Below are 24,233 nucleotides of genomic sequence, written 5' to 3'. Positions count from 1 at the left end.
GCCATACCCAGCCTGAAGGGCAGGCTGGGAAATGCACTGTAGCTGTTTGTCCAGTTGGAAAAGGAAATTGCTGAGCATACAACAGTTCTTTACCAAGGTCTGCCATTCCTCCTTTTTGAAACTTCCTCTCCTTTGACTTCCATGGCTCCATTCTCTCTTCTGGTTTCAGTCACCAAATCTTGACTGCTTGTTTTCAGTCTCCTTCAAGGCTCCTCTTTCTTCTATTCATCCTCTTAATACCAATATTCCCCAGCATTTGTCTCTTGGTTCATTTCTCTTCTCACTACACTATTCTCCCTGGAAGTTTTTGCAAACAACCAGAACATCTGTCTCCATCTTTCTGGTCATACCTCCATGTAAATCCTGCTTCTCATCTTATAAGTCCCCATCCTGATGAAGTGGGCATCTACTCAGTCGTGAGACCAGAAAACTGGAAGTGATTCTACATTCTCTCTTATCCTCTATAACCGAGGTTTCTCAACCACCACACTGTTGACATTTCAGGCTGGATATGTCTTTGTTGGGGGAGCTGTCCTGTTCATTACAGGATGTTGAGCAGCATCCCTGGCTTCTAGCTACTAGGTGCCAGTGGCTACCTGCCCCATCCTCTTGTCAAGTTGTGGCAACCAACAATATCTCCAGACATTGCCAAACGTCTCTTGAGTAGGGAGGGGCTCACCTCCAGTTGAGAACTGCATCATCCTGTCCTATAGATTCAACTCACTGTAATATCTATCCCCTCCATTCCATTTTCTTGCCATTAATTTTGTTAAATTCCACATCACTTTGTGTCTGGATTTCTCCAGTTGCCTCCTATCTGCCTGTGGTAAGCTGACTGACTCAACAGTTATTCTTGACTCAAGTCTTCATTGCTACCTTCCACCACGGAACAACAGAATACTTGTTTCTTAGCCTCCCTTGCAAGGCCAGATGACACCATTTAGCATGGCAGGTCGATTTGTGAGGAGAGTGACAGCTGAACTTAAAGGTTCTAAGGCTTTGGAATCATCCAGCTTAGGTTGTATCTCAACCTCATCACTCTGGTAGTTGTGCAGCTTCAGGAAAGTTACTTAAATTTTCTGTGTCTACTCACTAACACTGGGCCAATAACAGTGCCAACCTTATAATATTATTATGAAGTTAAACAAGTTAATATGCACAAATTGTTTAGTCCTATACTTGGACAAATGTAAACACTGAATAAATGGTGGCTATGATCTAGGACTGGCAGGGGTGATGTAATCTCTCTTTTCCTTGCTAATCTCAAAGGTTACTACTTCACATCCCATCCCTGACCACTGTTCACCTTTTAAGGGGAATCTTACTCTGGAGGTTTCCTCACACTTTTCCTTCCAAATTACAGTCCCTTTCTCAGATATTACTGTTTTTCTCCCTCACTAATCTTTGAATTTCTACAAAGCAAGGGCCAGACCTTTCTTTTTCTTTCTATATATTCCCAGGACCATCACAAATGCTCAATAAATATGAAATGCTCAGTAAAGATTTGTTGACTAAATCCATAAGTGAATGAATATTAGTAACATACACCAGCCTTGCAAAAACTTCCCTTCCATTTAGCAGCAGGTAGACTGAGTGGATTTCTAGAAAGCTTTTGACATACCTAGTGTAAATGAAACACAAATCAACCAGGTGAATTTTTAAAGAAAAGTTATCTCACTACCCTGACAACCTCCACCAGCTTTTAAGTAAATTGAAGCTAGGAATCATGTTATTATTAGGATAAAGAAGAAAACTATACATGCAACCCCAGACCTTTCAGACATCCTTTAAAATTTTTATTTTAAATAAATGCATCTAAATTTGCACAGGAGAGTAGCAATGGGAATTGTTACTTGACAGAGCAGTCACAGTTTTAAAACGCCATTGATACAGTTTCTAAAACGAGGAGCTTTAAATTGCCTTGTGGTTAAAGGAACTTTTAACTACACACACACACACACACACACACACAGTTTTTTCTTTCTTTTTTTGCCTGTCCAGTCCCTGTTAATAAACTGGAAATTGCCCAAATTTCTACTGGGGAAAAAAGAGCAACTGTAATCCTAAGTAATTCAGTGTTCTCATTCTGGTCTCTGTGGAAGAAGACCGTTTTTATAGGAAAACTTGGTGGTGGCTTTTCTTCCTGGGTTTTGGACCCAACCATTTAACCAACTCCAACAAAGATCACTTTCTCTATATCAAAGTTTATTAGAACATCTCTTCTGGAGTGATTCCTAAATCAAATCTTATTAAAAAGTGACTAGAAACGAATTACTAGAACCTACGAAATTTCTTAAAAGGTCTTCAAGAAAAACTCTTTCCTTTGCCTTAACAAGGCGGGAGGGGCACATCTCATATGCAACCCACTCTTTAAAACTTTTCATCTGTAGGACCACGATGTCTCTAACACTTGCGACTTTTTCTGATGACTACAGCCTTTCAAGACACTAGTGACTACTCTTCGCTTACCCTGGATGCCCCTTCGTTCCTGAAGAAGTGACATCAACACGGGAGAGCCAGGGGTCGACCAACAGGTGGTACACCGAAAGCTCTCTGCAAGCGAGTGTCGCCCGCCCTCCTCATCCGCGGTCGCGCGCTCTCGCGTCCCGGGGGCTGCGTGGGCTGCAGAGCCAGGGGCCCGGCCGTGGGGAGGGGGCGAGCGCGCCCGGTTCTTGTGGCCTCCACGCCCACCTCCTCCCGCTATGCGTCCCCTCCCTTGGCCAAAGCTCAGACTCTCGGGGCCGCCCTTATTGTTGGCCGCGTCTGTCACTTTGTAGGCTGGGTGACATGAATGGATGGGCTAGACACACCTTCCAGCCTTCTAGAAAAAAAAAAAAGTCCGGATCTGCATAGGGAGCGGGAGGGACTCCTCCGGCGCCCCCAGAGCCTACGCCGCGGGCCAGAGACACGCACAGCTTCCCCCTCCCACACTCACTCCTCCCATCCTTTAAAAAAACGCCCAACCCAAATAAATAATATCGTTCCAAGCCTGCCGGCGTCCTCGGTGCCCTCTCCTCCTTCCCGGGCTCAGCGCGCTCCAGTTCTGAGGGAGGCTGCGACCGGAGGCCGCGGCGCGGACCTGGTGCGGGACGCGGAGCGAGAGGCGGGCGCGCAGGCGGCGTGCGGGAGCCGCACTATGCTCCCCAGCGCCGTGGCGGCCCACGCCGGCGCGTACTGGGACGTGGTAGCGTCCTCCGCGCTCCTCAACTTCCCCACAGCGCCGGGCTTTGGCAACCTGGGCAAGAGTTTCCTGATCGAGAACTTGCTGCGGGCTGGGGGCGCCCCGCCGCACGGGCTGCAGCCACCCGCGCACCACGGCCCGGCGTCCGCTCTAGTTGCCGCCGCCGCCACGGCCGCCGGCGTGCAGGTCCGGCCCCTGCCCGCCAGCCCCGTTCCCCTCAAGCTGTGCCCTGCGACGGAGCAAGTCAGCCCCGGCGGCGCGCCGTACGGCACGCGGTGGGCTTTTCAAGTGCTCAGCCCCTCGGCGGACGGCGCCAGGCTGCCGGGCCGGACTCCGGCGGACCGAGACTGTAGCTTCCAGCCTTCAGCCCCAGGTGAGTTAGCTTTTCCCTCCCCACCCGCGCCCGGCGCCTCCTGCCCGGCGGGTCCGGGATCCAGGCGCTCGGAGGTGCGCCCTGCGCCAAGGAAGCCCCGGCCCCAGCGCGCAGGAATCCGCTCTGGCCTGGGACCTTCCTAGAGCGTCTCGAGCTTTAGTGGAGATGCCACTTCGGGAGTAAAGAGGGTACCACCACTAACTCTGACACCTCTCCTCCCCTATCCCACACCATTAGCTTCCTTTCGGTCTCTTTTCAACAAGTGGTAGGGCTACCTTGATTTTCAGGCCTTTCCGGAGAAACCCTGAATGCACCTCATTGGGTTAGCGGGAAAGGGCAGCCCCAGTCCCAAGATCCCCGGGCTCGCTGGACCAGTTTCACGGGGTTTCCCAAGTTGAGCGTTTTCTGCCCGCCGGCGCCTGTCCTGGAGGCTGCGCGACACCAGCTCCCTGGGAAGTTCTTGGCAAGGAGAAGTTCGCGAGGCCTTCTTTGGGGGGTTTTCCTTCTCAAAACGTTTCGATGGCCGGGGCGGTTCAAGAACGCTCGCAAAGATCTTTGGAAGGAGAGTTGCGCAAACTTTTGGCTTTCTCCATTCTTAACATTTTGGATCACTAAGGCCAAGGAAATCAAGGCCGACTTTTTCTTTGTGCTGAGCCGAAATAGCTGAATTGGCACCTGGAATAGGAAATTCACCCATAAATGGGATTTTACTTACCCAAAGAAAGACAGTTTTGGTTTGTTTTCATTTTCGGAGAAAACCTAAGTGTGTGATTGGGAAGAGGATGCGGACGTTTTAGTCAGCTATTAGCTAAAGCGTATGGAGAGGCAGCCGAAATGGTCAGTGGAAAAAAGGAAAAAGTCTCTTACAAACTCAGAAGCTGAGATCCAGTCGGATTAATTTTTTTTTCGCTGCGTCCTTAGACGATCTTAACTCATTCTTTTAATCCCGATGGGTTTGTCCAGAATGACTAATAGACGCTTTTTCAGCAGATTCCATTGTCACAGCAAACTGCCGGATCAAATTTATTGCTAATGGCTTTAAAGAATTTAACATGTTTAGAACCTGTCCTGGTCTTTCAGTTTGAAAAGGTTACTAACAGAATGGAACAAATATAATTATATGAGCACCGGTCTCATTCACATGGTGTAAAACCTAAACTCTAGAAAGCCTTTTTGTACCTTGGGAAAGGAACAAATACAGTTAAAGGCAGGGTTTATGCTCCTTGGAAATTTGGGCCACCCCGTTATTTCTGAAGTATTTGGAAAATTAGAAACCTATAAAGCAGGTTCACCTAGGAAGAGTTAGTAAATAATGTTGTGTCATGAAAAATAACATTTTTGAAAAGATTGGTGGTTTGCATAACTGTTAGTGGTTTGGCATTGTGTCCATAGAAGTTATTTTTAAGGATTTTTAAATCCTTAATGATCATGACTGGTTACTCAACCATTGAAAGTTACTTAATTTTCACCTTTGTAGATTTTATAGATTAGATTTAAATAAACCAAATGCAAATCAAATGCAGCTATTTCAATAACTGAAAAAGAATTTTGTGTATCTGTTTCATTAAAAATATTGCAATTATTGGGTAAAGGCTCTCCTAACTATATTTAAAAAATTTTTCAAGGATATATTCATTCTTGTACACTTATTAAAGTGTCAAAATGCAAAAATGATTTTTTGGAATAAGAGTACAAGACTTTATATTTCCCTTTTAAGTATTCTAATATATTTTAAGTATATATTTTCCCAATGTTTTACTCAGTCCTCACTGAAGATATGATATTCTCCTAGATTAATTTTCATTTGAACAAATAACCTTTTATTTAAAAAATAAAGGAGTGCATTTAATTTTTGAATCTAGAGAAGTATCTTAAGAAAATTAAAACTCTCTATATTTGTTCCTAAAAATATGCTGCTTAAAACCAGCATTTACGTTCATTTATCTTTGTAATTTGACACAGAATGTCGTTTTCTGAACATTGCCCTAGTTTTATTTAAGTGACAAATTCTTGTCCTACCAAATGTTGGGGGAATTCTTTTCTACTGTGTAGAATTATGAAGTTATAATGAGTACTGACAAGGTTACTATCACCTGAAAATTAGCTGACTGAAGACATAGTGATTGATGTTCTGTAGAGAATATAGAGGAGATAGAAGAGCTACTGTTTTTGGAAAGATAACAGTATTTCTTTATATTTCTTTCTGAAATGTCAGCAAACAACCGCTTCCGATCCTTTAGACACTTACTTTGGAGTGGATCACAAAATGTGATTTTTAATCATTTCAGCATATTGACTACCCGCTTTTTTTCCTAACCTTAACTCATTGAGTGTACTAATCCAAATGTCGAAGAGAAAACCCCAGAGTTCTTTTTATTGGTGCATTGCTGAAATACAGAACTATTTCACTAGGGGACTTATGCCATTGCATGCAATTTCTGCTTCATTGTTACCCATTTTTAATTATATCACATATTTCATTCGTTCAGCAAATGCTTGCTGACTCTCTCCCATGTGTCAGGCTCTATCCTAGGCCATTGGGATGGTCAGTGCGCAAAACGGATGACTGTCTGTGCTCCTGTGGAACTTACATTCCTTGTTCATACTGCGCTATGGCTTACCAAGCATTTTCATAATTGTTAGCTGCTTCAATCTTCCTAGTAGGCCAGTTTTTTTCCTACAGTGATTTACTTCACTTGCTCATTTTGGTTTTGTCAGAATGTTAACAGTGAGAATGTCTTTGGACTTGTGAAAGAGAAAAAATCACCCCCATCTTCGTATTCCTTATATTAGTCTTTCATTGAATATCAGCAACTAGTGATAACCAATTAACACGTATCATAATAAGAAGTCATGATTTTGTGTCTGAGCCCAGAAGGAAAGAAATTGGCCTTCCCGTTCACTAGCTGTGGGTCTTCAAGGTGGGGACAGTTAAGCAGTAACATGGATTTACAGGTAATAAATGAGAGGATAGCTCTCAGTGCTTCATCCCTGAAAGGTGGCAATTCTTTGAGTATTTCGAGTAGGAAAAAAAAACCACAACGTAGCTATATGTCTCAAGGGGTTTATATAGAGTAGTTTAAAAACTTTAAAAATCAAAGGGCATTCNNNAAGGCTCGAGAAGGGCACATTTAGTGCAATAGAAGGTCGTAAATAGTTCACCTCCAGGGCTGATTCTTTGGATCTGTTATAGTTTATTAGGGGAAACCAGGAGGTTTTGCAAGTAAATTAGAGTCATCAGAGATCCTTCCCCAAAAGTTCATTAATGTTATTATTTGGTGAATATTGTGCTAGATTAAAATATTCATGTTTTTGTATATTAAAGAGAGCCCTGAAATGTAAAAAGCTGAAAAATATAAATTTCTCTTGGTTATGTCACCAGTTTTATTCAAAAACAAGTGGAAATAGCCTTGTTTTTTAATGACATTCATTATTTTAAACACTTTAAAAAACGTTTGACATAAAGATAATTTCCAGAATGTAATTTATTATTAAATCTATTCCTTAAAAGGTATTAGAAAGCAAATGTTTCTTCTGGATAGGTGAGTCCTTTTTTTTTTTTTTTTTTTAAATAATTTTGTCAAGTAAGTTGTACTGTATACTACAGGAAAGGAAAATGAACCAGATCCATGGCATTTTTCTGGCCCCTTGTTAGGATTGCTTCTTACCATTAATACTTAATGTGCATTCTAGTTTTCTTGTCCACCTCCCAGTCCAGTTACTCTTTACCTGTTAATCCATGATTCTGGCCTAAATTAATTGCACTTACTTTTGTCTAGTCCAACTCAAAGACTTTGTGATCTAATTTATTAAGCCAGAGTTTGTCACTTATTTTTGCTACCACTGTGCTTTAGATTTATTCTGGCAAATTAAAATCATGGCATCTTGAATGTTGGTGATACTGACCCAGAACCAGGAAGGAGAATGGAGAATTCAGAGAAGGATAGGGATGGACCCCTTTCCAGTGCTTCCTTGCTCAGGCTATCACCTCAACCATCCTTTGGTGGAATTTGTAGATAATACTGAACCATATTCTTACTACATGTGCATTTTTTTTGTATGTTCTTAACATGTCTTTGAATTTATATTGACATCTTAACAACTTTACACAGCTCTGAACAAACAGTTCTATGTTGCCCAAGTTAATGAACTCCTTTAGATTCATGGAGAATCTGTCTAATACACAGTCCCTTCCCTTCTAGAAGTGATTCAGTAAGCCATCCTTTTTACAGAATAACACATGAGCTGGAGCTACAGTGGGGTAGCAATTTATGTGCAATTGTCTCTGACTTTAGCACCTATCCCACTCCCAACCCCTACATGTGCTTCTCTACTCCACTTTAACAACAAGGAATCGCAATCTGTTAACATGTATTGAAGCTATTGAGGTCTCATAATAAAGCCAGAGTAAATCCAGCAGGCAAGTAGGAACATTTTAGAACTTTCCCCTGAACTCCAATTGACTTAAGAGATTTGAGGGTTATTTTAAGAGGCACAATGGTTTGAATGCCCAGAAAATTTCGTACACATTTATGCATAAGTAAACATAAGATTCAGAAAGTTCAGAGTTACGTGCAGGAAGCCAAAGGATGGCCTATGTTGTGGGCAATTTAAAAAGATTGTCGGCAGTGATTTTATCCACATTTATTTGCCATAGATGGGCTTCAGATATTGGAACCAAAGCTGTGAATTAGACTCCATTGTATCCCTCTTTGAGTGTGCCTCCTTCCTCCTGTTCTTGTGCCCACCAGAAAAAAAATTTCCTTTGCTGTAAGAAATCACTTTATGCTTAGGTTTGCTGCTGAATAATGATAGAAATGGGAGCAACATGAAAGGAAAGGAAGCAACACAGGTAATAGATGTGTTCATAAAATACTTCGAGATGCTTTGCTATGAAAGTTTTTACAGAAGTGGAATGTTCTTATCTTTAACATATTTAAACAAATGTGTCCTTAGGTGTGTGGGGGGTGGTGGTGAAATATTTCATTTACATCTTACTTAACCTGTTTTTCACCGTCCTATTTCTGTTGTTGATATTGTTTATAATTTAAAATACATCTTATTATATATATATATATTTTAAGATTTTACTTATTTGACAGAGAGAAAGAGAGAGAGAGAGAGCACGTGCACAAGCAGGGGGAGTGGGAGAGGGAAAAGCAGGCTCCCTGCTGAACAAGGAGCCCAATGCAGGACTGGATCTCAGGAGATCATGACCCCAGCCAAAGGCAGGTGCTCAACTGACTGAGCCACTCAGGCACCCCTTATTATATCTTTCAAGGGGACTTGATTTGTAGCTTTTTTTTTTTTTTAAGATTTTATTTATTTATTTGACAGAGAGAGACAGCCAGGGAGAGAGGGAACACAAGCAGGGGGAGTGGGAGAGGAAGAAGCAGGCTCCCAGCTGAGGAGCCTGATGTGGGGCTGGATCCCAGAACGCCAGGATCACGCCCTGAGCCGAAGGCAGACGCTTAGCGACTGAGCCACCCAGGCGCCCCCGATGTGTAGCTCTTAATACAGGGTTTGTCTACTTAATCTTGGATTAACAGAGGCTCTAAATAAAGTTTTTTCCTAATTACAGTGATTTTTTTTTTTTTTAATAGTGAAAAGGTACACAGTTTTTAAGCCAGTTAAATAAGTATGAGTTTTCATTCAAATACACCTGGAGTCTGTCAGGAATAAAAAGGCAAATTGGAAAAAGAAACAATATGATTTTTATCTAGGAATGCTTGTTAGGATCCTTATTTAAGACTTCATTAGATCATGCTTTTCTATTTTATACTCTCTTAGTAAGAAATTGGATTTTTGCCTTAATGTATAATATGCTTACCAGACCCTTGTATATTTTATTCCAAAATATTTTATTTTACTTTCAGTAATGTTTCCACTTTTAATGAAATCTCTCCCTTTTATTCTTTTTAGCCTCCAGTCAGTACTTGATTTGGCAATGCTGAATAATTTATCACTTTATATAAAGTTACCATAACTGATCCCATTTTTAATAGCATTATTCATTTTGTCAACCAGCTATTATTTGGGAATATTTCAGGGGCACATTTTTGTGAGTTATATGAATAGTAAACTGAAGGCACTAAAATTCTCTCTGAAGTCAGAGATCAAAAAAAGCCTCTAAAGTTTTTAGACTTTTGTTTCAGAACCAAAGCATCTGGGAAAAGGAAAGAAAAAAAATTCACATCTTTTTCTATATTACTGAACACTTAATTGCCTTATTGTTTATCAATATTCCAAAGAGGAACTAAGTTTTTCACTTTTGGGCACTTTGCATAACAGCCTTAATTTTATTCATTCAAAGTGGCTGTCAGAAATAGAATATATATACATTTTTACCAGTCCTCTTGAGAGGACTTAAAATTTCTTGTTCTTTAAAATGTTAAATCTCTGACAGCCTTTAAAATTAAAATATGTGGGGGCATATTTTATGGGTGCCCCAGCTGGGTGGCTCAGTTGGTTAAGTGTCTGACTCTTGATTTTGGTTCAGATCATGAGCTCAGGGATGTGAGATAGAGCCTTGCATCAGGCTTCATGCTGAGTGTGGAGCCTGCCTAGGATTCTCTCTCTCTCTCTCTCTTCCTCTGCGAGTCCCACCTTGTTCTCAAATGCACACGTGTGCTCTCTCTACTCTCAAAAAAAAAAAAAAAAAAATTAGACTATGTAAAGGAGGTAGGTTATTCTTTGGGAAGATTTTTGTGCAGTAAAAGAAAATAAAAACCATGACTGCTGGCATATTTCTTAAAGAGACTGTCCTAGGGCTGGATTGAGTTTAGGTTTTGGATCTGAAACCAAAAGATAGTTCTATTTAAAGCAGGAAAAGAGTCACTTCTGTTTGTTTACATATTTCCTATGGGTGCTTTTGCATTACAAATTGAATAGTTGCAGCAGAGATCTATGGCCTGCAAAGCCTAAAGTATTTTTTATAGTAAAAGTTTGCCATCTATTCCTCCAGAGCAAAAATGGCAAATTGGGTAAATGTAAAAATGCAGTTTTCTGAGCTGGTTTTAGCCACATTTCTATAATTTTAAAACTTACATTCAAGTCTAAGGTCTTCATATGATTGATTATATAATCATAATCAATTCATAGAAACTCCTTGAGTCTCCACTTCCTCATTTCAAAATAAGAACAGAGATTAGAGTCAGCATTTGACTTTTAAACACATACTGCCAAAGCCCACTGATAACATACAGGGAAAGATGTGAAAGACTCCTTCCCACCATTCCACTACAAGCAAAATATTGAAGAAAGGGGTATTGCTGTATAAAAAGCCATCTCAAAGCTTAGAAGCTTAAAGGAATAATTTATTATTTTCTCTCACAGCCCCATGGATTGACTGGGCTCCACTGGGTGGTTCTCACTTGGAATCTCATTACAGTTAGATGGCAGCCAGGGCTGTGGTCTTCTGAAGGCCCGTCTGGGTTGGATGTCCAAAATGGCTGCACACATGGCTGACTCTTGATTGGGTACTCAACTAGAGCTAGTCCAGCAGTCGACACTTGCACTTTCCAAGTGTCTTGAGCTTCTAATAGCATGATGCTTGGGTTATGAAAGGGAGGGTTCTAAGAGCAAACACTCCAAGAACCCCAGACAGTGGCTGCAAGACTTCTTGGGGCCTAGGTGTGGAAGTTCCAGAATGTCCTTTCTTCCATATCCTTTGGTCAAACTACGCAGCAAGACCATCCCAAATACAAGGCAAGGGGAAATCAAGACCCTACCTCTCAATGGAAGGAGCGCTGAATAATTTGCAGCCATTTAAAATCTGCCACAGGGAGAAATCAGGGTAACCATTATCAGATACAATTCTTGCCAGGGCTGTCTCCTGCTGGAGTAGACCAGTGCAAGAATTAGTCACACAGAGTTGTATAGCTCCAAGCTCAAGGAGCCTTCATTAAGGCTTTTAGAATTTGACAGCTACAAATGCTGTTCTGTTACACTATTCTCTCCTGTGACATCGACTTTATAATTAAAAGAGCAATGGGTTTCCTCAAATTTAGCTCATTTTTTCCGAGCTGCTATGGAGATACCTTGAAGGGAGAGGCAGCAGATGTAGTGATTATATTTAATGATTGCCATGAACTGGGGCCCCACAGCTTGAGAAGAAGCCAGACCCTACCCACTTGCTGGTGAGGTGAGGCTAGAGAAGATGCTAGTGGCAGTGTTCAAACAAAGGGTTATCGTCACGTCTTCTTATGTTCTTACTGCTGTGCGATCTTTCCACGTAGCCCTACTTTGCTCCGCCACATCGCACGCAGCACTGCCAGGTGAATTTTTCTAAATTAGAGCTTCGTCATATTACCAAGCTACTTGGGGAAACCTTATTTGTCCCCTTTTGACAATCAAATCAAATAAAAATACTCTGTTCTTCAATACCTTCATTCCATCAGCAACGTTTAGCTCCTCCAACCACATTCCTTAGCGTTCAGTCTTTGGGCCTTGTGCCGGCAGTAGGGCTGGTGTTCTTAACCTGCCCTCCATGTCCCTCCTCGCCTTCCTTCCTTTTGTTCATGCCATCTTTTCTTGTTGGAATGTCTTCTTCCTCATCCTTCGCCATTCCAAATACCTTCCAAATTAAGGTGTGGATTAAGATGTTGTTCGTGATGAAAGCCTTCTTTGACAAAGCCTTCTTAACAATAATCTTTTCTTTTTACTTACTTCTCTATTTCAGTGGAAGTCTTGACCATGCTGCTTTTTTTAATACGCTGTCTCACAGTTGATCTCAAATTACATAATAATGGCTGAGTAAAAGCTAACATTTATTGAGTGCCTGCTGTGTCAGACATTGTTTTGTGTTCTTTTCAGTGTTTCCATCCTGGCGATGCATTGTAATGACCTGTGCAGCTTTTGAAACAATGCTGTGCTGAGGAGCCCACCCCTAGCCAGTGTGATTTAACCCCATTGGTGTATGGCCTGGGCATCTTTATCTTTGAAAAGCACTCCAGATAATTCTAGCGTGTATTCAAGGTTGAGAACCAATGGTTAGGAAAATGCACCATATGAATTTTTTCAAATCTCATCTCTTTCTTGGGGAATGCCTCAGATTTTACAGAACAAAATTAGCTTTGGAGAACAGAAGAATTTGCATTTCATTTGTTTGACCAGAAGATATCAATCTGTAAGTGAAGAAACACTAAGAAGAAATTCTTCTAGGGAAGGAAGCTGTCCTTTTTCATCTTTGTGATCCCAGTACACAGTACACTGTGTGGCACTTGATAGAGATGCAATAAATATTATTTGCACAGAATTAAAAGGATAGAATCAAACAAGTAGACACTACACTTGATTTATCTTCTCATGAGCTGTACCAGAACATTAAGACCTTTGTTTTCCTGTGTCTGAAATACTCATTGAGGAAAAAAATGTGGACTTCTGTTGTTTTCTGATGAGCAGGAAGATAAAGGATGAATTTACTTAACTTGCTTTCCCTTGTGACTGAAGGCAAATTTGCATGTGAATCACATAAATGAATTCCTTCCAGGTTGTGTGATAAAACAAATCACACATCATTAGGTAAGTGTGATGTCTTAGGTCTTATTACGCAGGGCGTCTGGTTGCCCTTCTTTGGAGTCTCATTTTTGGGTACGCTCTATTTCAATTGTGTATTATTTTCAGGTCAGAAGTTTAGATTTCTTTATTCCTGGTGCCCACGTGCCAGGCACTTGAAGAAGGCCATTTAAAACCATTTTTAAAAAATTATTTAATTCCTTGTTATTTCCTGGAGGTATATTTTGACCCTTTGGTTGCCCTTAGTAGGGCATCTTGGAACCTTCTCTCATTTCTCCTCATCCTTAAAAAGTGCTGCCAATTGGCATTGCATTGCAGTGGACTCTTGAAATTTATTTGAAGGTTTTATTAGTGGTCTTTAGTATTCTTTCTTTGAAATGTCAACTCAAGTCACTTAGTACCACAGTTTTGCACTGACAATAAAAAGAATGTGGTTTCACCCCTTCTAAACACCCATTGTTCTGCTCCATCAGCAGAAGAAGGGTGAAAATAACAACAGAAAACCCATTTAAAAATTATTGCTTGCTTTCTAAACAACAGAATTTTGGAAATAATTTCTCTGTAGTCAGGCTTGTAACCATCCTTGGCTATGAGATGCTTGTTTCACAGAACCATCTCGCTAAGTTTAAAAAGAAATCGGGCCAGTTCACCATTATGTTGGCTCTAAGTTCCCACCTTAATTAAATATTCAAAAGAGCTAATAGTTTGATTCTGTGGCTTCAGTTAAGTCAGAACATCTGATTAAGAAGTGAAAAGTTCATGAGGTTTTCTGTGAATAAGTGATTTTAGTCATTTGGATTCACAGTTCGGTTCCAAGAATTTTAAGTGATTTGTTTGTGACTTGTAACAGATTCCCACAGAAACTGGAGGCTAGATTTGTTGGTGGGATACAAAACTTGGAGTATCCTGAAATGTGCTAACAGAACCTAACATCGTGCTGTAGCATGTGACAGTGCATTTACTCCCCGCGTAGGAAAGGCCATTTGTTTTTCTCAAAGGAAATTTGGGAGATGTGTCCGTTTTCTGGGTTCCAGCTCATATGAATAATTAGCAGTCTCGGTGCGTGAAATCCTTATCCCTCCTGGCTAATTACTAAATATTATGCTAAAATATTTATGTTTCTCTTGTCCTTTTTTAAAAAATTTGCTGAAAAGCGTCCTCATCACATTCCAGATGCATACCCATTCGAGGCTGAATGCTAATGAATGAATGAGATAGCATGTGTTGAATTCATAGCCAGTGCAGTGCCCGGCGTATAGTAAGCACTCCTTAAATATTATTGTCATCAATATTGTTCAGTGAGCCCATGACGAATTATTCCCAATATGATCAGGGATAAAGTGACTGCATCTCGATTGCATTGATGGACTTTGAAATACGTTATCATCTGGGATGAAGTTTTCTTGTTTTCTGCCTTTTTCAGAGCATCTTCAGAGTCGTTCTTAATGGCTTGCGAAAGGTTTATCAGGTCTGACAACTTGTTACTTTGTTTTTATCACAACTGAGGTTCCTTTTTTGCTCATTACTTTAAAAAGCATGTGGTTTACAAAAATTTAAAAGTGTAATATATATTTTTAAATGCGTTTCATTGTTTATTTTATTTTTCTTTGTTTTGTATTTCATTGTTTTAAATGGTTATTTCCTCGTACTGTTCGACACCCCTGCAATCACATGCTCAGCTAGGTTAGCATTTGACTTATGTCAAAGTAGGCACATGTTAAAAAAAAAAATGGAGCACTTAATTGGAATTTCACAGCAATTTTCACATAAGCCAGCTTAAACAAGGTGTATTTATGTATGGAAATCAGGAATCAACTAATCTGTGTAAATATATGTATGTCAAAGAGATGATTTAAAATGGCGAAGAAATTCTGCACAATAGAACCCGAAGCCTGGTCATGTAACATGTTTTACAAGAGTTTATTACTGTAGGTAATATGTCATTTTGATTTCAACTTTACTCTATGAAGATAATATATAGTAATATAACAAACTATTCAGTGAAAACTTTCTATGGTTAAACTTAACACTAAGATCATATATCTCAAAACTTCATTTTTCACAAATGAATTTAATTGATCACTTGTCTCAAATGAACCACTCATTTTTTTTTTCATCTTTTATCTTTCTGTTTTTAGGGCCATAGGGTTAGACTGAGAAACATTTTGGCTAGAAGAGTAAAATTTGTTATTTGTACATATTTTGCATTGTTATTGTAATACAATCACTAGTATACTTATTTTCTACACTTTATATTATAAAGTAAAAATATTTCTTTTATGTGTGTTTTTCCAGCTATCGTGATAAACGTTTCATTGTATGTATGTAAACGCAGCATTGCATTTTGTGCCAAACAGCACAATAGCCATAACTTAATTACCTCTAGAGAGTTTATTTTGGAGGTGAAATAAGTTAACAGAAATGCTTGAGAGTAAACATAATGTGACAACTTTTATACATAAAAATAGATATTTATTTTTCAAAGTACTTCATATAGTACGAGAATAATGGAAAATGTAACTCTGCCTAAATAATGCCATTTTCTTGTAATATAAGATGTTAAATTAAAATGAATGATTTATCATTATGGTTTTATAGTCCATATTAGAATAACAGGATAGCAATGAAATTTTATAAAAGTTTTATAGGCTGCGTGGGTGGCTCATTCGGTGGAGCGTGCAATGCTCGATCTCAGGGTCAGGAGTTCAAGCCCCACATTGGACGTGGAGCCTACTTAAAAAAATTTTTTTTTGAAGTTTTATAGTACTTTTGAATGCCAAAATGGATTTCCTTTTCATACTTTGCTTAGTGGCTATATTTTCAAAATATCACTTTTTAAAAGATTTTATTTTTAAGTAATCTCTATACCCAATGTGGGGCTCAAACTTACAAGCTCAAGATCAGGAGTTGTACGCTCCACTGACTGAGCCATCTGTGTATGCCTCAAAATATCATTAAGACAAATATTTTATTATTTGAAGATTTGGATATTAAAAAACTGAGAACATTAATATTGGCAACTTTCCATTATATTATGATTTATGGTTAATTTGCAATTTGAAGGCATTGAGAACCTAAATTCTTATTGGGCAATACACTTATTTTTGATATATCCTTCAAAAATATTGGCAAAAATAAACACATGCTTATCAATTGGTTAAAATAACAGTCTGAAATTACTGTGTTCTTGAAAAATGTATGTATACATATCAAAATAATACTAGATATGATTTAGATAAGAAAAACGTTGCCATTGAATATGTAGAGAGAGTAATAAAAATATTTATTTTCAAGTGGACAGTGGAGATAAAGGACATTTCATCACCACAGATCATTCTCTTGGACAGTGTTGCTCTGGGATATTTTAAATAAAGGAATACATGCGATGTATGTTTATGACCACACAGAAAATTAAGTTTGGTTTTGATCCACTGAGTTCAACATATCTTCCAAATCTTGATTAAACTATCTGGCAATCTCCTTGACAGATAAAGGCTACTTTAGAATGACTTCGATTTCAGTAAAGGTTTTGACTAGCTAAGTAAAGTCTCAGAAAATGAAGTGTTTTTCTCAGTGACTTTCGGGAAACTGGAATTTTGAATATTGTCTAAAAGAAATGGCTCATCAATGAGATCAATGCTTTCTCCGCAGCGTCTTCCAAACCTTTTTTCCTGAGCGCCCCGCCATTCTACTCGGCATGCTGTGGTGGGTCCTGTCGGCGCCCTGCATCCCCCACTGCTTTTGCAAGTAAGTTTTTATGCTTCATCAGCAATGCCTCAGTTATTCTGTAAACCAAAGCAGCAGGATTTAATGTGCTCTGGAAAACTAATTGGCAATGCAATGGGAAGGAGCTAAATCCTCACTAAAAAATCACAGCGATCCTATTCAGGAGGTTTCCAGAGATTTATCAGACCTCAGCACACTGAGCAATTGTGAGCAGTTTCTAATGGCATTGAAACCCAGGGCTGACACACCAAGGAAAGCGACTTGTTTTCCATTTGATATAAAAGATCTCAGAGGGACCAGTTTGGCTCTTTCTGAAACGTGTAGCAATACTCATTTAGAGAAGAAAAAAGAAAGGAAGGAAGGCTAAGAAATTGTGCTGTGTAAAATTTCCTTTCAGCTTAAGATGTGACACGAAAGTCACTGGGTGTCCATGGAAAATAATTAAAATTGTCCAGGTTGTAAAAGGAGACAAATACCTCCTCTTTATGATCTTGAAGAAAACCAACCAGAGTTGTAGGAAATATTTTCAAGAGAACTTTTCCTTGAACATTACAAAATGTAAACCGTGTCCAGGGGTGAAGTGAGAACGACAACTTTGGAAAACTTTCAAGCGTGCGTGCACACACACACACACGTACCCAAAGAAAACATGTCGAACTAAGAAGAAATTAAGTTCATCTTGATCTCGAGATTTCTAGGTCAAATAAGGATTTGTAGGCAGAGAATCTGAGTTTATGAAAAAGAAGTCCAGAAAGGGGGTGCATTTATTTCCGCTGCCCAAGAGAAAGCATTTATTCAGGTTAACCCCTCTGTCAGGTGAAAAGTGAAATCGGCGTTGAGTCAGGCTGAAGGACAGAGCTCTATCAGGGTTGAATTCAGGTCCCTGCTGCCTCTCTGTTCATGTGTTTTATGAACGTTACAGGAGAGCAGTTGCTCAACAGACTGACTCCTGACAAGTGAGGCAGCAAATGCTGGCCGTTTAATGAGCTGCGGGCCTCTGAGCGTCTCTTTAGGGGGCCGATACTTTCCCACAGAGCACTTTACATGGCCTGGACCCAGCCACAATGGGTGACAGACCCGTGACCAATTGTCACTTTCACTTGACTCATCCACACGCGACCTCACCACGATTTTTCACTGTGCAGATGAACTTTCGGAGCCATTTCACATGGAAAAGCCTCGGGCAAGGGTCAGTTGCCCTTTTGTATGGTCATAAAGCAAGGCTCTGTGTGTCCATCTTTTCTCCTGTCTCACATTCCGAGTGAATTTCTGGACACCATTTAAAGCACTTGACTGAAAAATAAAGCAGTGAATGAAACTGACTTTTATAGACTCATTCCAGCTCATCTTCCCATATAACCCTGTCCACCTGAAAAGGGATTTAGTGGATGAGCTGAGTGTATACAGGACTCGCTGAATACATAGGCCCATTATCAACTCTGGGGATTGTTTATTAACCAGGACCGATACACCACTATTTTGGAAGTGACCTATTAATTGTCCATTTAACTAGAATGTATTGATTCAAACAGAAAAATAGAAACCATGACTAAACCCTTTACTCGCTCCTTCAAGGTGGTCTCCTATGAGGGCAATTGAAAAGTGTTGTGCAAATTAAGGACACATTTGTCACCATAGATGAGAGTATCAGGAAAAGGCTGCTGGAGGGGAGACTTAAGTCCCAGATAGCTGATACTACGGCAGAGTGGCGTCTCTGGAATTAAATCTTTGGGGTTGCATCCCCAGGATAGAGATTGAAAGAGATCCCACACCTAGTTTCTGTTCCTCAACCTTGAAAGAATACTGGACTTCCATTTTAGAGAACCTCTGGCAGTGGAGGTCAGGTAAGTGGAAACGGACAGAAAATCCCATGCAACAGGCGGACATTCATGTATATGTGCGTCTGTATGTTTACTCATTTTATAGCAGTGCTTTTGTAAGAGTCTCTAAGCCCTAAAAGTACACTAATACCTGGGACAGTTTGATCAATAGAGCACATAAAAGGAATTCTAGGGCGCCTGGGTGGCACAGCGGTTAAGCGTCTGTCTTTGGCTCAGGGCATGATCCCAGCGTTATGGGATCGAGCCCCACATCAGGCTCCTCCACTATGAGCCTGCTTCTTCCTCTCCCACTCCCCCTGCTTTTGTTCCCTCTCTCGCTGGCTGTCTCTCTGTCGAATAAATAAATAAAATCTTTTTTTTAAAAAAAAAGGGAATTCTAAAGACATTTCCTAGAGAACTTCATCTTTTCAGTTGCTTTAAAAATTTAAGCAAGACTCATTTTCCTCCATTTGCCTCTCAGTTCTTCCCACTTTATGCCTTTGGCATAACCACTGTAAATTGTGATGTCTCTCCCTAGAGGCTTATAAAGTCCCATGTTTATGTTTTTTTTATTTAGTGAAACATACAAGGGGTAAATCAGAGCAGCTCCAGTCAAGCATAGAGAACACTGTGCTTGGTTTGTCTCCATTTCTGGCATTTTAAAACACTTTAGAGATGCCGCAAGTGTTTTTAATAAACTTTGGTGTCTCATTAGTTATAAATCTGAAATGAATTTTTAATTTTTTTGTTTGTAATGGTCATCGTATTAGCAGCAAATAATAATGAAATGGTGGATTTATGCTGTCAATAAGGAATTTTACATAAATAACCATGATACCAAGGAACGTTAATAAGGCCTGCATCTGCACAGTACTCTTTTTTATTTAAGGTATTTACTAGGTTTTCTTTTTTTTCTTCTTTCTTTAATAATAAGAACAGTTTTTATGCCCAAGCATTAAAATTTTTTTTCCATCGCACAGAAGAAGGAAAATGAACTGTCCAAGTAATCTTGTATTAAATTTCAGCCAAAATGTGCTGACATGTGTGGAAGCCAAAACCAAGGTTTATACTAAACATTTTAATAAGCAATGAAATCTGTGGTCCTCATCATTGTTTCACAATATTGAGTTCCCTCTTTTCAAAGCATAGGATCAGATCAACAAGTTCATAACTAGCAAGTAAAATATCATTTTGACTCTTTTAACATGATTCACTTGTATAAAATTTATTTCATTTTTCTTGTTAACCTTTTAGATTTATGATTAACTTGTTGCAATGTGGAAACAATCATTCTTCCAGTGCCCTTCTCACATATAATAAATGGTTTAATAGGCTCTTTAAGCACAACCTTGACAGTGGGGGGAAAATTAAAAGGCAGTGGTAAAAGTTCTCCCCTCCCCCAAAGCAGTGGAAGGAAAATCTTTGATATTACATCCATAAAGTTCTTTTTAAAATCACACATTTCTCAGCTAAGATGAAATGGAAAGTTGTGGAAATCATCTGTAGAATGACCTTAAAAAAAAAACAAACACAACAACAACCTGAAGAGGTACAGAAGTCTTAATTATGTAGAATGGCTAATTGAATTAATCAGATAATTATTTCATTTTGTCTTTGAGTACCCAACTTGAATGTGATCTTTCAAAACTTTTATGCATTGAAAGATAAAGTTTAAATTTGGAGCAACGTTGTGAAAATATGAGCACGGAAATATTCTTCTGGGACAAACTGCTCTGCATTTTCCTTGGGAGATGAACTTATATTCTACATCTTACGATCATGTTACTCTGGCTAAAACTTGGAAGAACATAATGTACTCTCCAAATTTGGATTGAGGATTTTATTGAAGGCAGCAGGGAAGGGCTATTACTTTTATCGCTGAGAATGTAAGTTGGTCTGGTGAGTATCGCTATCAAAGATGGGCAACGCTCTGATTAGTATTCTTGCCACCTGACCTGGCTGTGTTCCCTTTCGCTGTTCTCAGCTGGAGTGCTGCGTGCCCTAAGAAAACCGACAAGACCTACGGCAGTCCTTCTGTAAGGATTTATCGTTAGCACTCTAAGATCTTCAGAGGGCTGGAGCATTTTGTGCTAATAGAGAAAGAAGCATGATTATTTTGTTGAAAACATAATCAGGTTTGTGCAGTAGGTTGAATATAGGTTTTGACTTCTCAATAGTGAAGGGAGGGGTGTTCCAGAGATAAATGACACTCAGTCAACCAGGAAGAATGTGTAAAGGAATCAGAGATTCAAAGACAATAGATTTTCCAAGTTGATGGCTCTATTCAACAGTTCTGCAGAGGCAGTGAACATATTTCAGTAACTTTCCAGGAAAGGAGCTCCCTTTCTCTACAAATGTGTTCATAAGTAGTGGAGGCTGGGGGATGGGAAGCAGAGCTACTTAGTGATATAGGGTGCTTGTTCCTGATCTTGTCTACATCCCTCGCCTGAACATAATGTGCATCTAATGGGGCAGCTGATAAAGTCCTGATTTGAGATTCCCCATAACAAGTGCACAAATACAGAATAGAGGAGGGAGAGAATTGGCTGAACAGAGCAAAGAAGAAAAGGGTTGTGCTCTTAGCTCAGTATGTTTCTACAGAATGATATGGGATGTTGGGTTAGGCTTTTAGAAATACAGTACCCAGAAAAAGGGAGATAATAGTCCTCCTAGCCTCTGTAATGGTCAGACAGTCTACACCTGTTCAGTTCTGGAGCCCCACTTTAAAAGGCACAGTGAGCACATTTGCATATAAAAACCAGGTCAGGAAGTAGTCAGGAACTAAAACGGTGAAGGATCTCTATGCCTGGTCTTGAATTTTTTAAAGTGATTAAGTATGTTTGGCCTGGAGAAGAGAAATAATATGGAGAACCTGAGCGTTATCTTCAGATTAGATCTACTGCATTCAGTATAGGTGTAAAAGATATAATTGGAGCCAACAAGTGGAGTTTAATGGAAATTGAATTTGGGCTTAATATTAGGGAAAGTATGGTTATAATATATGATAATGAAGTATTATAACATTCTCAAATACTAGATTATATAGAGAATGGAAAGTAGACTTCTAGTTTAAATGGGGCAAGCCAGGGAAGTTCAATATCTTCTCTCTCCACACCTCAGATCCACAGGAATTATATAAAATAAACACATACACAAACACATGCTATGTCCTCACACGTGAAAATATGAAGGATTCCATTAGTTTATCTTATGTTCTGTTTCTCTGTTGCTCCCCACTTCTCCTCCCCAACAGTGTCATTTGTACACGCACACCTCCAGTTGGACTGCCCTTCACCAGCCCCATTACACACAGGGGTTTCCTGGAGGATGGTGCATGGGGCCATCTCAGGACCCAGGGAATCATGCCTTTGAAACTTTTTTTATCCTCGGTCACTCTGCCACTTTAATATGACTCTTCCCACCTTCTGACCTCTTTGTCTGCCCACTTAGAACTTTGACAGTCTTTGGTATAATTATAAAGAGCATTGATTGGCCTCACTCTTCTTTGATAATGTGACCTCAAGGGCACAACTTCACTTTTTGGAGGCTTAGTTTTTTCCTATGGAAAATGGAGGTGATAGTTCCTCCCTTTGGGGATTGTTGTAAAGATGACATGACATGCTGCATGTAGTGGCCACATACGGTAACACGTGTTGAGCCCCATATATATGGAAGCCATGGTACAAAGTCGTCGTTGTCATCATCATCATCATCATCATCATCATCATCATCATCATAATACTCCCAAGTTGGTAGAGCCTGTAGCACCTTGAATGGGTGGCCCTGGCTTTTAAAGCCTCTTTTCTACATGTCTTAAATTCTGTATCTGTTTGTTTTTATTTTTTACATTACTCATTTATTTTTTGTCACCTAGAAGTTTCTGTGCAAGTCAGACGTTTGTCATGAGTTTAAGCATAGTCAGAGGTGTTTGTTGCTTATAACTTCGTAGTAGTTTCTGAGAGAATTTTGAGTCACCAACAAGTTCTTGAAGTCCATATCTTTGTTTTGCAGGTGTAAATGTGAACACATATTAGATTTAGAAGGTATGGAAGTGGTGTAGGTTCCTCAGCGTGCTTTTTAAAAAATATATATTTATTTGAGAGAGAGAGAGGGAGAGAGAGGGAGAGAGAGCACATGAGCAGAGAAAGTGGCAGAGGGAGAGCGAGAGAATTCTCAAGCAGACTCCCTCTCGAGCCCTAGAGCCTGACGTGTGTCTCAATCCCAGGACCCTGAGATCACAACCTGAGCCAAAAATCAGGTCAGAAGACGCTTAATGGACTGAGCCACCCAGGTGCCCCTTCAGTGTGGCTTATGGTTAGATCCAGAGATAAAAGACTGTGGGGAGAGATGGAAAGGAGCATTAAAGTACAAGTAGCATCTTGTAATATCCTTCTCTTAGGAACCTTAGAAAAACTAGCATGATCTGTGTATTAAGAGCAGTGCTAAGAGGAACTGGGTAGCTAGCAAAGAAAAGAATAATATCATAGTCTTTATCTTTGCCATATTCTTTTGCTTGTCATTAGTCATATCCGTGTTCATTTTCAGGCACTGAAATCTGAGGGCCAGACCCAGGAGTTAACCCTTTGACCATCATAACCATTCCAGGTCTCTCTTTCAGAGATTGAGGTCTGCTTTGGGTCCACGACTTTCAATATGTTAGTATTTACCACGTTGGTGAGACTAATTTGTTTGTAGCTTCCCTTGATGGGAACCTTCTTTCTCCTTACTTAAAAGTAGCTCCATAGGAAAACCTGTGAGTGTCTATTAAAAGTTTTAGGGATCTTTAAAAGTGTTACCCCATTGTTTTACTTGAACTTGTAGGTCTTGGTGAAGAAGGGGCTAAGATGAGTAGAATCATGCTCCCTACTTATAAAGTCTCTACTTAGAAAAAACATGTGTAGATTTTTTTAAATGAGGTTTGTAGATTCATAAATTTGCTGTGCATTTCTACATCGATATAAAAAGTTTTATTAATGGAAAACACTGGCCTTTCGGCCATGCTGTGTTGGTCAGGTCCTCCTCAAAAGGCTTTCCTCTAGGGCAAGTTATGACCTGAACTGGTTTCAGTCACCCCCTGGCCTTAATGTACCTTTTCAGTTCTTGCCACTCATACCCAGCAATCTGGAAATACCAAGCTGTGTGATTCCAGGCCCACCGTGTTCTGCCCACGTCCTCACTCCACTCATAGGCCTGCACATGTTAACCCCTCTGCTCTGCCTGCCTTTGTCTAGATTGCCCGTAAGAGAAATTGCTATTCTAGCTTTTCTTCTCTCTCAGGACTTACTCTGCTGGCCTCCAAGACTAAGTGGCTTCTTATCTGGTTCTGAAATACTTTTCTGCCGTGGTCTGCAGTTATTTATCTCACTGTGATGTGGCTGGCTGTATACTTCTCGAACCTCTCCTTATCAACTGTGAGCACCTGAAAGGTGGATTGGCACCATCTTCAGTTACTCAGCTACACCTCAGTCACTCCACCAGATTATTCCCAAAAAGGTTGCTACCATGTTTGCTTGCGTTTCTTAGAAAGTAGGACCAGACTTTAAAATACAGAATAGAGATGAATTATTTGTCCACAACTTTATAGTAGGCTATTTTATGTTTATTTTTGCCTATTCTC

General features: G+C 39.9%; 1 protein-coding gene across 1 annotated transcript in view; it reads left to right on the top strand.

Annotated features, from left to right (window-relative positions):
• The first annotated feature begins 3,136 nt into the window (after positions 1-3,136).
• Positions 3,137-24,233, top strand: part of DBX2 (developing brain homeobox 2) — a 30,829-nt gene continuing 9,732 nt past the window's right edge. Inside the window, exons 1-2 of the mRNA XM_008704715.2 lie at positions 3,137-3,554; positions 16,722-16,817. Of these exons, the coding sequence (XP_008702937.2) occupies positions 3,137-3,554; positions 16,722-16,817 (514 nt within the window). The remainder of the gene's footprint in view (positions 3,555-16,721; positions 16,818-24,233) is intronic.

This window comes from Ursus maritimus, unplaced genomic scaffold, assembly GCF_017311325.1.
Source record: "Ursus maritimus isolate PB19 unplaced genomic scaffold, ASM1731132v1 scaffold_26, whole genome shotgun sequence".
NCBI lineage: Eukaryota > Metazoa > Chordata > Mammalia > Carnivora > Ursidae > Ursus > Ursus maritimus.
Note: the sequence above shows the minus strand (reverse complement) of the source record. Positions and strands in the feature narration are given on the sequence as shown.